The 13248-nt window shown below is 39.2% G+C and overlaps 1 protein-coding gene across 3 annotated transcripts in view; it reads right to left on the bottom strand.

Moving 5' to 3' along the window:
* LOC126266719 (autophagy-related protein 2 homolog A) overlaps nt 1-13248 on the bottom strand; it is a 492161-nt gene that overhangs the window by 389345 nt on the left and 89568 nt on the right. For all 3 annotated transcript variants that reach the window (XM_049971191.1, XM_049971193.1, XM_049971192.1), the window contains one exon: nt 10783-11002. In XM_049971191.1, the coding sequence (XP_049827148.1) occupies nt 10783-11002 (220 nt within the window). The remainder of the gene's footprint in view (nt 1-10782; nt 11003-13248) is intronic.

Raw genomic sequence — 13248 nt, 5'->3', positions numbered from 1 at the left:
CACTTATACAACTTTCTTTCATGATTCTTAACCCAAGAGTTAGTGTTGATTAAATTTGCTCTGTGCAAAATTCTACCAGGCGGCTTGTTCTTTCATTCCTTTCCACCAGCCCATATTCAGCTACTATGTTTCCTTCTCATCCATTTCTTACCATCAAATTCCAGTCCCTCATCACAATTAAATTTTCTGATATAATTAAATTTTCCCGGAGTCATGTGTGTCTCAGATTTATCCTTGGTAAAGTTAGAAGCTGAAGAAATGAATTTAAATTTGTGCCACTTCTGTGACTTGAACCCTGGTCTCCTTGCTTACTAGGTCAATGTGCTAGCCATTACACCACCACAGCAGTGTAACTAAAACAGTTGCACGGACTGCTCTAGTCCAATGCCCTTCCTAAGATAAACTTCAGTTCACATCTTCAGCTGATTTTCCCCTTCTTAAATTGTCACAACTGCCAGGGCTCTCTGGTTTTGCAGCTGTGTTAGCTATACTGCTGTGGCAGTGTAATGGCTAGAACACTGACCTAGTAAGCAAGGAGACCAGGGTTCAAGCCACAGAAGTGGCACAAATTTTAATTCATTTCTTCAGCTTCTAACATTTTTAGGGTAAATTTGAAACTCATATGTCTCAAGAAAATTTAATTGTATCAGATCTATAGATTACCAATGACTGAGAGACAGGTAGAATTTCCCCTTATGTCCCAGGCTGCGGTGCTATTCCAATACCAGAGAGCCTCAGCAATAGTGACGATTTTAGAAGGGGGAAATAAGCTGAAGACGTGAACTGAAGCTTGTGTTAGGGAGGTGGACTAGAGTAGCCCAAGCAGCCGCGTTAGCTATACTGCTGTGCTGCTGTAATGGCTAGCGCACCTGCCTAGTACCCAAGGAAACCGGGGTTCAAGTCCCAGCTGTGGTAACTCCCATCTGTGACACAAATTTTAATTCATTTCTTCAGCTTCTAACATTATTGTGATTAAATTTCATCTCCCTTAACTATCCACATAATTTCTTTTATCTCATGATACATTTCTTCAAACTCTTCATTGTCTGCGGAGGTAGTTGGCACATAAACCCGTACTACTGTGGTGGGTGTTGGCTTTGTGTCTGTCTTAGGCATGATAATGCATTCACTATGCTGTTCATAGTAGCTTACCCGCATTGCTATTTTCTTATTCATTATTAAACCCACTCCTGCATTACCTCTACTTGACTTTGTATTTATAACCCTGTATTCACCTGACTAGAAGTCCTGTTCATCCTGCCACCAGATTTCATAGATCCCTACTATACCTAACTTCAACCTATCCATTTCCCTTTTTAAATTTTCTAACCTTCCTCTGTGGCTAAGGGATCTAAAATTCCAAGCTCCAATCCATAGAATGTCAGTTGTGTTTCTCCTGATGATGACATCCTCCTGAGTAGTCCCTGCCCAGAGATCCCAATGGGAGACTATTTTTATCTTCAAAATACTTTACGCAAGAGGACACTATTATCATTTAACCATACAGTAAAGCTTCAAGGTCTCTGCAAAAATTATGGCTGTAGTTTCCCCTTGCTTTTAGCTGTTCACAGTGTCAGGAAAGCAAGGTTGTTTTGGTTGATATTACAAGGCCAGATCAGTCAATCATCTATGCTGTTGTCCCTGCAACTATTGAAAATGTTGCTTCTTCTCTTCAGGAATCATATGTTTGTCTCGGTCCTCAACAGATATCCCTCTGTCATGGTTGCACCTATAGTACAGCTAGTATCACTCATGCTTCCCACCCCACCAACGGCTAGGTCTATGGTTCATGGGGAAGGGGGGGGGGGGGGGGGGGACTGAACTCAACACAACTGGAATGCTCAAAATTCACAAGGAAGATAACAATGAATTGTTTCAATCCCAAACAAATTTTGAAGAAATGGAGCTTACAGATACCTCAACTTACTACCAGCATGTACGACACATCCAGTTTTTGGGCCTGTTTTCAAAGCAAAAAAAAGTGTGGTTTATATGCTGCCAAATACAGTATGTGAAGAGCCATATCAACATGTGAGCAGCTTTTCCACATGATGTTGGCTCACCTCATGTTTGCTTTCCTTGCCATATACTCCATCCTTTCAAATTCTGTTTAGGCCTTTGTTAAATTACTTCTTGGAGTGACAAGCTGCAGAAGTGTAATGTGTCCTTTCTATGTTTTATGTGTGTGTGTGTGTGTGTGTGTGTGTGTGTGTGTGTGTGTGTGTGTGTGTGAGCGCGTGCACGCACGCACACACACATAGGTGGGAATGCATACACATGTTTCAGTCCATTATTCATTGTTCTACTTCACTTTTCTTCCTCCTCCCATGAACCATGGACCTTGCCGTTGGTGGGGAGGATTGCGAGCCTCAACAATACACATAGCCGTACCATAGGCGCAACCACAATGGAGGAGTACCTGTTGAGAGGCCAGACAAACATGTGGTTCCTGAAGAGGGGCAGCAGCCTTTTCAGTAGTTGCAGGGGCAACAGTCTGGATGATTGACTGATCTGGCCTTGTAACACTAACCAAATCGGCCTTGCTGTTTTGGTACTGCGAATGGCTGAAAGCAAGGGGGAACTACAGCCGTAATTTTTCCCGAGGGCATGCAGCTTTACTGTATGATTACATGATGATGGCATCCTCTTGGGTAAAATATTCCGGAGGTAAAATAGTCCCCCATTCGGATCTCCGGGCGGGGACTACTCAAGAGGACGCCGTTATCAGGAGAAACAAAACTGGTGTTCTACGGATCAGAGCGTGGAATGTCAGATCCCTTAATCGGGCAGGTAGGTTAGAAAATTTAAAAAGGGAAATGGATAGGTTAAAGTTAGATATAGTGGGAATTAGTGAAGTTCGGTGGCAGGAGGAACAAGACTTTTGATCAGGTGAATACAGGGTTATAAATACAAAAGCAAATAGGGGTAATGTAGGTGTTGGTTTAATGATGAACAAAAAAATAGGAGTCCGGGTAAGCTACTACAAACAGCATAGTGAACGCATTATTGTGGCCAAGATAGACACGAAGCCCATGCCTACTACAGTAGTACAAGTTTATATGCCAACTAGCTCTGCAGATGATGAAGAAATTGATGAAATGTATGATGAGATAAAAGAAATTATTCTGGTAGTGAAGGGAGACGAAAATTTAATAGTCATGGATGAATGGAATTCGTCAGTAGGAAAAGGGAGAGAAGGGAACATAGTAGGTGGATATGGATTGGGGCTAAGAAATGAAAGAGGAAGCCGTCTGGTAGAATTTTGCACAGAGCATAACTTAATCATAGCTAACACTTGGTTCAAGAATCATGAAAGAAGGTTGTATACATGGAAGAATCCTGGAGATACTAAAAGGTATCAGATAGATTATATAATGGTAAGTCAGAGATTTAGGAACCAGGTTTTAAATTGTAAGACATTTCCAGGGGCAGATGTGGACACTGACCACAATCTATTGGTTATGAACTGTAGATCAAAACTGAAGAAACTGCAAAAAGGTGGGAATTGAAGGAGATGGAACCTGGATAAACTGAAAGAACCAGAGGTTGTACAGAGTTTCAGGGAGAGCATAAGGGAACAATTGACAGGAATGGGGGAAAGAAATACATTAGAAGAAGAATGGGTAGCTTTGAGGGATGAAATAGTGAAGGCAGCAGAGGATCAAATAGATAAAAAGACGAGGGCTAGTAGAAGCCCTTGGGTAACAAAAGAAATATTGAATTTAATTGATGAAAGGAGAAATATAAAAATGCAGCAAATGAATCAGGCAGAAAGGAATACAAACGTCTCAAAAATGAGATCGACAGGAAGTACAAAATGGCTAAGCAGGGATGGCTAGAGGACAAATGTAAGGATGTAGAGGTTTATCTCACTAGGGGTAAAATAGATACTGCTATAGGAAAATTAAAGAGACCTTTGGAGAAAAGAGAACCACTTGCATGAATATCAAGAGCTCAGATGGAAATCCAGTTCTAAGCAAAGAAGGGAAAGCAGAAAGGTGGAAGGAGTATATAGAGGGTCTATACAAGGGCGACGTACTTGAGGACAATATTATGGAAATGGAAGAGGATGTAGATGAAGATGAAATTGGAGATACGATACTGCGTAAAAAGTTTGACAGAGCACTGAAAGACCTGAGTCGAAACAAGGCCCCTGGAGTAGACAACATTCCATTAGAACTACTGACGGCCTTGGGACAGCCAGTCCTGACAAAACTCTACCATCTGGTGAGCAAGATGTATGAGACAGGCGAAATACCCTCACACTTCAAGAAGAATATAATAATTCCAATCTCAAAGAAAACAGGTGTTGACAGATGTGAAAATTACTGAACTATCAGCTTAAAAAGTCACAGCTGCAAAATACTAACATGAATTCTTTACAGACAAATGGAAAAACTGATAGAAGCCGACCTCGGGGAAGATCAGTTTGGTTCCGTACAAATGTTGGAACACGTGAGGCAATACTGACCCTACGACTTATCTTAGAAGCTAGATTAAGGAAGGGCACACCTATGTTTCTAGCATTTGTAGACTTAGAGAAAGCTTTTGACAATGATGACTGGAATACTCTCTTTCAAATTCTGAAGGTTGCAGGGGTAAAATATAGGGAGCGAAAGGCTATTTACAATTTGTACAGAAACCAGATGGCAGTTATAAGAGTCAAGGGACATGAAAGGGAAGCAGTGGTTGCGAAGGGAGTGAGACGGGGGTGTATGTAGCCTCTCCCCGATGTTATTCAAACTGTATATTGAGCAATCAGTAAAAGAAACAAAAGACAGCAAAGGACTTGGAAGAGCAGTTGAACGGAATGGACAGTGTCTTGAAAGGAGGCTATAAGATGAACATCAACAAAAGCAAAACGAGGATAATGGAATGTAGTCGAATTAAGTCGGGTGATGCTGAGGGAATTAGATTAGGAAATGAGACACTTAAAGTAGTAAAGGAATTTTGCTATTTGGGGAGCTAAATAACTGAAGATGGTCGAAGTAGAGAGGATATAAAATGTAGACTGGCAGTGGCAAGGAAAGCGTTTCTGAAGAAGAAAAATTTGTTAATATCGAGTATAGATTTAAATGTCACGAAGTTGTTTCTGAAAGTATTTGTATGGAGTGTAGCCATGTATGAAAGTGAAACGTGGACGACAAATAGTTTAGACAAGAAGAGAATAGAAGCTTTCGAAATGCGGTGCTACAGAAGAATGCTGAAGATTAGATGGGTAGATCACATAACTAATGAGGAGGTATTGAATAGAATTGGGGAGAAGAGGAGTTTGTGGCACAACTTGACTAGAAGAAGGGATCGGTTGGTAGGACAATGTTCTGAGACATCGAGGGATCACGGATTTAATATTGGAGGGCAGCGTGGAGGGTAAAAATCGTAGAGGGAGACCAAGAGATGAATACACTAAGCAGATTCAGATGTAGGCTGCAGTAGGTACTGGGAGATGAAGAAGCTTGCACAGGATAGAGTAGCATGGACAGCTGCATCAAACCAGTCTCAGGACTGAGGACCACAACAACTTCATTTTTAAGACACCCTTTGCAAATAGCTAGGAGTTAACTTAAACATAATCGATATTATTCTGGTACGTGAATTTCAGCTACATAAAAGGCATCAATTAACATTTTCTATTTTTTTCTCTAATAAATATAACTTTTTTTCTGTTGAGTAACTGCAGAAGATAAAGTGTAGCCTACAATTTGCTACTCACAGTGTTATTGCAAGTACAAACTCTTCCTACAAGTAGGTAAAGAAGTCTGAATTCCTTGTGCGTGGAACAGTTATTTTATTGCCATTGTGTGTGGAATAACTTCACAGCACAGCAACACCTCCCAGAAATGCATTCCTTCCCTAGTTTCTCACTTCCTCTACTACTCGTTAATGCACCAAGCTGAGGTAAGCTAACAGCCAGTACACAAGTAGCCCTGTAAAAGCACATATGAAGCCCAAAAATAACAGGAGTAATCAACTAATAGGTCTAATGAGTGCTCTCAATACCCAGGGGCAGAGACAAGCAGGAAATGAGCTGATGATAATTAGCATTTGTCAGCCTTACATGATCAAGGACGTGTGGTGCTTATTATTTGGCCAACAGTGTTATCACTGTCAGTAACAAGGCAGTCCCTCAAGTGCTGCAGCCTTTGCGAGCAGCATCATTTCTTGTTTGCTATCACTCCTGATATTATTGTGAGACACTGAACCCTGGTACAGACACACAATGTGCAAACTGTAAATACTCCTCAATGAACAGTATTGGCACACTGAACACTTCTATATTCTGATGAAAGCCTACAACCATGATTTATAATGGATGTTGAAGGTCTCAGTGTACCACATGGCATCAATGCATTTAACACAGTGTACATCTTTTTTTTGAAGTGGTATGATATGTGCTGAAGCACCACAAATTTTAAAGTTTATTTAGGTACCAACAGTGTAGAAAGTTTGTCATATGTACTACCAATGCATCAGTCTCTCATATATTGTTAGTTGTGGGGCAATCAAAGTATGCAACACCATCAGAGGGGGGAGGCATGCCACAGAGTGAGGAATTTCTAAAAAGTAAAGGGCAATATTCATACATATTATTAAAAGAGAGAGAGAGAGAGAGAGAGAGAGAGAGAGAGTGTGTGTGTGTGTGTGTGTGTGTGTGTGTGTGTGTGTGTGTGTGTGTGTGTGTGTGAAAACATGTGTATGTCACTCATCTCCTCCTAAACCACTGAACCAATTCAACCAAACTTGGTACATACATGCCTTACTGTCAAGCAACAATTGCTGTGTAGATAAGAACTACCAACCTATCACATTTCATGAGATATGAGATCATAAACAATGAGATGTGTGAAAAAATGCCGCACCATGCAGGACAGTTAAATATATTACTTATGTGCTACTAATTCTATCGGCAATAAATTTCACGTACAGTATTCACATGCGTCACCAAATGTGTCTACAAAATTACATCATGGTATCACACACAGTTCAGAAGATATGACATAATACACACTGAGATGCACGAAAAAATGCTGGATCATGAACGAAGTTTTAAAATATTTATTCTTTACTGGTAAGAAACTTGTATAGTCAAGTCAACTTAAGGAAAGTCGAGTCAATCTAAGGAAATCCCTCACGCCTGGCAGCACCTTTTGCAGCTTTTGACTGGGAACTGCTAATGGCTGTAGGCGAAAAAAATAGCTGCCTATAGAGTTATGAAGAGGTGTCGCCATGGACACGGTTACAAAATCACCTTGTAGACAGGTGAAGCAATTGTACCCATACCTTTGTACATTATGCATATATTTTTGTACGACAGTTTCTTAGTTTCAAAGGTGTTTTCAGAAATATGTGGAAATGGAGTTTTTTTACAATTTACACGACAGACACTGTTCATTTTTCGTTTTTGTTCCTAATTGAAAATTTGCAAAATGAATAGCCAGGAAATGCAGGGTTTGTCAGCTAGTATATAATAAACTTGAGGAACTTACCTGATGATACAAGGTCTGGCACCACTGAATAAGAAGGAAGAAGTTTTAAATAAGATGCTTTATAAAAGGGAAGGATGCTACTAAGAGATATAGAAGAGAAAGACAGAGGTGCAAACCATAGTGCAGATGGATGTACAATGTGATAGCACATAATCTGAAGAAGGCTGTCAACAAAGAAAATCACTTTGCAATATAAGTAGTTTGTGGTTCAGAATAAAACATTCAATAAGCAAATTAAAGTCCCATACCAGAGCAATAAGCTACAGAACACACAAAGCCAAACCATGGATGAAGGTATGAAAAATATGAAGCAAAAGGGCTAATATGAACCTAATCGACAAAGTCACCACAAACATGGTATGTACAGAATTGGTCAGAAAAAAATCCAAGGATTCTCCAAAAGATTTCATAAAATTTTCATCCTTTTAGAATCATTCCACATGGTACCATATCATTTAAATTGAGACAATATTCCTGGGGAAAAATCTATTTAGAAACATTATCAGATAATATCAAGTCAACTTTGGGCCATTCCAAATGAATACACTCTTTTTTTTTAATTGTTGCACCACTTTTTTTTTTTAACAAAGATAGACATAATTGCTCTATTCTTCCACATGTGGTTATCAGGAGTATATGTCACTGCAATTTATATACATAAAAATATTCAAGGACTAGAAACAAACAATAAAATAAATTAATAAAATACCACAAATTTTTAAAATGTGAGCCAACAGAACAAATTTAATTAATTAATTACAAAAACAATCAATTATAGACAAAATTAATTGTATAGACAAGAAATCTACTCACTAAGTGGTGACAGAACACATACATAAAAGAAGGTTGTAATTAGCAATCTTTTAGAACCAGTGCCTCCTTCTACAGGCAGCAGCATTGAATGGGAAGGAAGAAGGGTGAAGGAAAAGGACTGGAGAGGTCTAGGAAAAGGGGTAGGTTTCGGGAAAGTCACCCAGAACCATGGTTCAGGGAAGACTTACTGCAAAGGATGACAAGGGAAGATTGATTGTTGGGGACTGCATCGGACAAGATTTGAAAACCTGAGAGCATAAAGTTGGAAGACAGGGTAACATGCTGACAGAGATTACTGATTAAGCGCATTGTACGTAACAGAGGTGGGAGGGAGGGGGTGGGGGGGGGGGGGGGATGAAAAATAGATGGGAAAGACAATGAAAGATTATAAAACTAAAAAGGAGTGAAGCAAAGAGTAGTTACAGTGAAGAAATGCTAGGACGGAAGAAATTAATGTAAATTAAGGCCAAGTGAGTAACGAGGAACAAAGGACATGTTGTAGTGCTAGTTCCCACCTGCAGGGTTCTGAGAAACTAGTGTCTGGGGGTAGAATCCCACCTCTGTTACATAAAATGCATTTAGCTTTTCACTCTTATTAACTCACGTATGACGTTTAAGCAGTAATCTCTGTCAGCGGGTTGCCCTGTCTTCCACCTTTAAGGTTTCAGGTTTTCAAATTTCATCCAATTCAGTCCCCAACAATCACAATCAGTCTTTCCTTCTCATCCTGCACAGTAAGTCTCCCCTGAGCTGCAGTTCTCGGTGGCTTTACCGAAACCTACCCCTTTCCCTAGACCTCTCCAGTCCTTTTCCTTTCTGTTCAATGCTTCTGCCTGAAGAAGGAGCCACTGGCTCCAAAAGCTTGCCAATTACAGCCAACTTTTATGTGTGTGTTCTTCCACCACTTGGTGCATAGATTTTATCTATTAAATTAAGTAATTAAGTAATTAATTAATTTAGTAAATAATTAATATTACAGGAGTAGTGGTCTACCATGAGGTCATACATTAGGCTTAAAATAATGTGTTTCACAAAAAGCATTACAAAAAGATTAGCAACTTAATGAGCTTTTATCGTGTTAATTAAAAATATAACAGAAAAAATGCACTTACCAGTGGAAAAATTAAGCAACAGATCTTTTTCTTTAACACCAAAACACATGAGGAGAGCATTGCTATCAGCAGAAAGATGGCAGGGTAAATAACAGCAGAACAAAAGACACTGCTAACCCATGTTCCCAATCTGAAATATCTTTTTTACCCTCCAACTCTGACAAAAATACCCTTGAAATACCCACAAGTTTAGAATTATGAAGTGGCATCTAGTCATGTAATATGAAGCTTATTAAACCCCTAAGTTCTCAAAATACCCAAATTCCAGGGAATTGCCCAAAACCTGGCAACACTGTTACTAACCACTTTTTGGAGCTTGACAAGCCAGGGAGAAAGAGGGAAGGGAATCTCTCAAAGAAATGCCCCTCTCTTCTGCCCATGGAACAGTACATGTGGTTATTTGGGTGATCCAAGCCAGTCACCACTCTGCATACGCTGAATGATACACTAACAGTATTGCTGTTCATTTTGCGGTCACGATACATGGAAAAAAATTTCCGTAGCAATTATATGCATATCTGAAGCCACACAGCTTTTTAACAAATGCCTAAAAGTATTGAAAATTTTGCGTAAATATGTCAAGTTCACCTGTAATTTTTCTAAACACAAAAATGGAAGAAGTTTTATGCTCATCACAAACTGGTAGTGTTAAGGAAAGTTTTTCTTTTTCTACAAATACACTGTGGCATTAAATGAGAACAAATTATTAAATTATACTTCAATGTGGATAGGAGGAAAAGAAAGAAAAGGAACATCAAAACTATAGTGGAAGTATCAGAAGCAGATAAATCCTGAAAAAATACTGTTATAACTTTTGTATTGTCTGATGGACACAGAAGGCATAGGTTCTTGAAATGCCTTGTGATGCACTCAAGAAGATAAGAAAGGAAAAAACTGTGACTTTGTGCGGTTTTTCTGTCAAATTATAATTTACACAAGCCTTTTAGTGATTAGATAAAATGGTCCAGTCACTTTGCATTTATGTCATCAAGTAATGTAGGCCAGATACTATTTATCCACATTTGACAAATTCAGTTTCATTTTACTAAGAATGTGCTATAGACATTTTGAGCCTTTCAGAATGTCGTAAAGCTGGAACACATAAGGCAGTATACAATTAATACATACAGTGGGCAGGATTAAAATCACTTTTTGAATGAAAAAAAAAAAAAAAAAAAAGGGGGGGGGGGGAGAGGTTGCAATATCTCACAAAGCATTTATGCATTTTGCTGCTGAATTTTGATAACTATAGGGTTATCATTTCAGGCAACAGTTATTTATCTGTTTCATCTACATCTCACAGCAGAAATGGAATGAATGGAACAAAATTTGACTGAAATGGCAAAATAAAATCCTGAAATGATACAAACCTTGGATTCTGGAGTGGAACCTGTTGACGATGACATTACAGATCGAGAAAATGTCCTAGCTTGGGAGGGAAATTCATCTGTATATAATGAAACACCTTCCAAATAAAACTTCTTTGTTGTAAAGGCGGCAACTTGATAAAGCTTGTTAGCTTGCTGCAGCTGGGTGTCACCCATTGGAGGTGTTGGTGGATCAGTACCTGCCTCATCACAGTAGTCCATGCTGAAACAAATGTTGACAGACTTAATACAAGACAGCTGGTTTGTTGAATATTTATCTCAAAAGTTCTCAATATCTACGCTACAGGCAGCCCTCCTGCATATGTAACCCAAAATATCTTATGGTTCATGGATTAAATTGAGCGAACTCAATTTTTACGTATGACATAACTTGTACTAAAATTACATATGCATATATAGAAAAAAAGTATCCTGAAACAGCAAAGAGAAAGAGAAAAATAAAGACACTGTAACAAGACTATAGAGTCTGATAGATTATTATGAGTCACCAGCTATGCAATACAGTAAAAATACCACTGTGAAAACTTACGTCTATCACAACTGTGTCACCTTCTGGACATATTGAGGGAGCATTACAAGTTACCACTGACCTCAGGAAATGAAACATACTTTCTTTAAAATATCAGATACTCGGATGGATATCCCACAAATATCAAAATCTGGTGCACCCTCTAACAAGACTAAAATACCACACATCTGAGAACAATATCCTATCAGGAGTGTGTTAGTGAAACATGTGCCTGTTCTGTGTCTGTAACAAGTAGCTAATTGTTCCTCACTTCCAACCATACTTTAATGATATATCACACATGTAACACCATTGCACTTTCTGGGTCACAGCATGTTACTGTTCTATTGCAATATAATAAAACACTACACAAAGTTTTACTTACAAGGATTTGAAGAGGATATGTGGAATGAATTTCAGTTCATTTAACATATGGCCTCCTTCACCCCCCCCCCCCCCTCTCTCTCGATCTATCTATCTATCTATCTATCTATCTATCTATCTATCAATCTATCTATCTATCAATCTGTCTGTCTATTCCATCAATCTCTCTCTCTCTCTCTCTCTCTCTCTCTCTCTCTCTCTCTCTCTCTCTCTCATTAAATCTACACATTTCCTCACTAACTTAGGAAAAATTACTATTCAAAATAGCTTCCTCTCTTCAGAATAAAAACAGTATCGGTCTTTATGAATTCTTCCCCAGACCCTTGTTTGGTAATTCTCTTCACTGATCTTCATTTATTTTACATGGCATGACTGTATTGCAATGCCATTATTAGAGTAAAATAAGGACATGCTGTCATTAATTTGAAGGTTCGTTTGAACACTATAGACCTTGATTAGGCACAGCCCTATTGCAAGTGGTACACTGTTATCTTCCTCTGACAATTTAATGTAGGCTCCAAAACTGGTAGAGTACAGACATCAAAATGTAGTTTTCACCTAGATCACAAAATAAATTTATTACTGTTCATTCATGACATGCTTCAGGTCATTCCACCTTCTGATGCAAACTTTAAAAATTTAATGTAATTTGATTGATAAAAAAAATCTACTAACCAAGTGGCGGTAGAAGTACGCACATACACAGGTATTAAAGTTTTCAAACTTTCAGAACCAGTGGCTCCTCCTTGTGGCAGAAGGGTTGAAGGGGAAGGAAGAGTGGTGAAGGAAAAGAACTGGTGGACTTAAGGAAAAGGGACAGAGTTCCAAAATGTTACCCAGAAGTTTGCAAACTTTAAAACCTTTGTATGTGTGTTCTTGCGCCACCACCTAGTGAGTACCCCTGCAATCCCTTCCCCTCCCCACCCAAACCTCTTTTTTTACCACCATCCAGTTGCCTCTACCATCATTCACTGCAGCTCGGAGTCTGGCTTCAGCTGCCAGGGACTGTGTGTGTGTGTGTGTGTGTGTGTGTGTGTGTGTGTGTGTGTGTGTGTGACACACACAATGAAATCAATGCAGAAAGTTGGAAATTTTGTGCCAGACTGGGATCTGAATATGGGTCTCCTGCTTACTGGGTAGATGCCCTGACCAGAAAGCCATCCCTACACAGTGGTCATTGCAACCACACTGACTAGCCCAACAAGCCTTCCATCACACCTAAAGTCTCAATTTTTATCCACACACTACTAATGAAGTGCCACTTCCCCATTATCCTCATTACTTGCAGCATTAAGGTGAGATTGTCAATGATCTCTTCAGTACAGATATACATCAGGCTCTAACTCTTACAGGAGTCAGCAAAATGCTGTGAGTAATGAGGATAATGGGAAAGTTGCACTACATTAGTAGTGTGTGGGTAAGATGAGAATTTTGGTCTGATGGAAGGTGTCCATGCAGTTGTGATGACCACTGTGTCCCCATTGCTTAGTGGTCAGAGCATGTTCCTAGTAAGCAGGAGAGTCACGTCCGAATCCCAGTCTGGCACAAATTTTCAG

This window comes from Schistocerca gregaria, chromosome 4 (assembly GCF_023897955.1).
Source record: "Schistocerca gregaria isolate iqSchGreg1 chromosome 4, iqSchGreg1.2, whole genome shotgun sequence".
NCBI classification, from domain to species: domain Eukaryota; kingdom Metazoa; phylum Arthropoda; class Insecta; order Orthoptera; family Acrididae; genus Schistocerca; species Schistocerca gregaria.
Note: the sequence above shows the minus strand (reverse complement) of the source record. Positions and strands in the feature narration are given on the sequence as shown.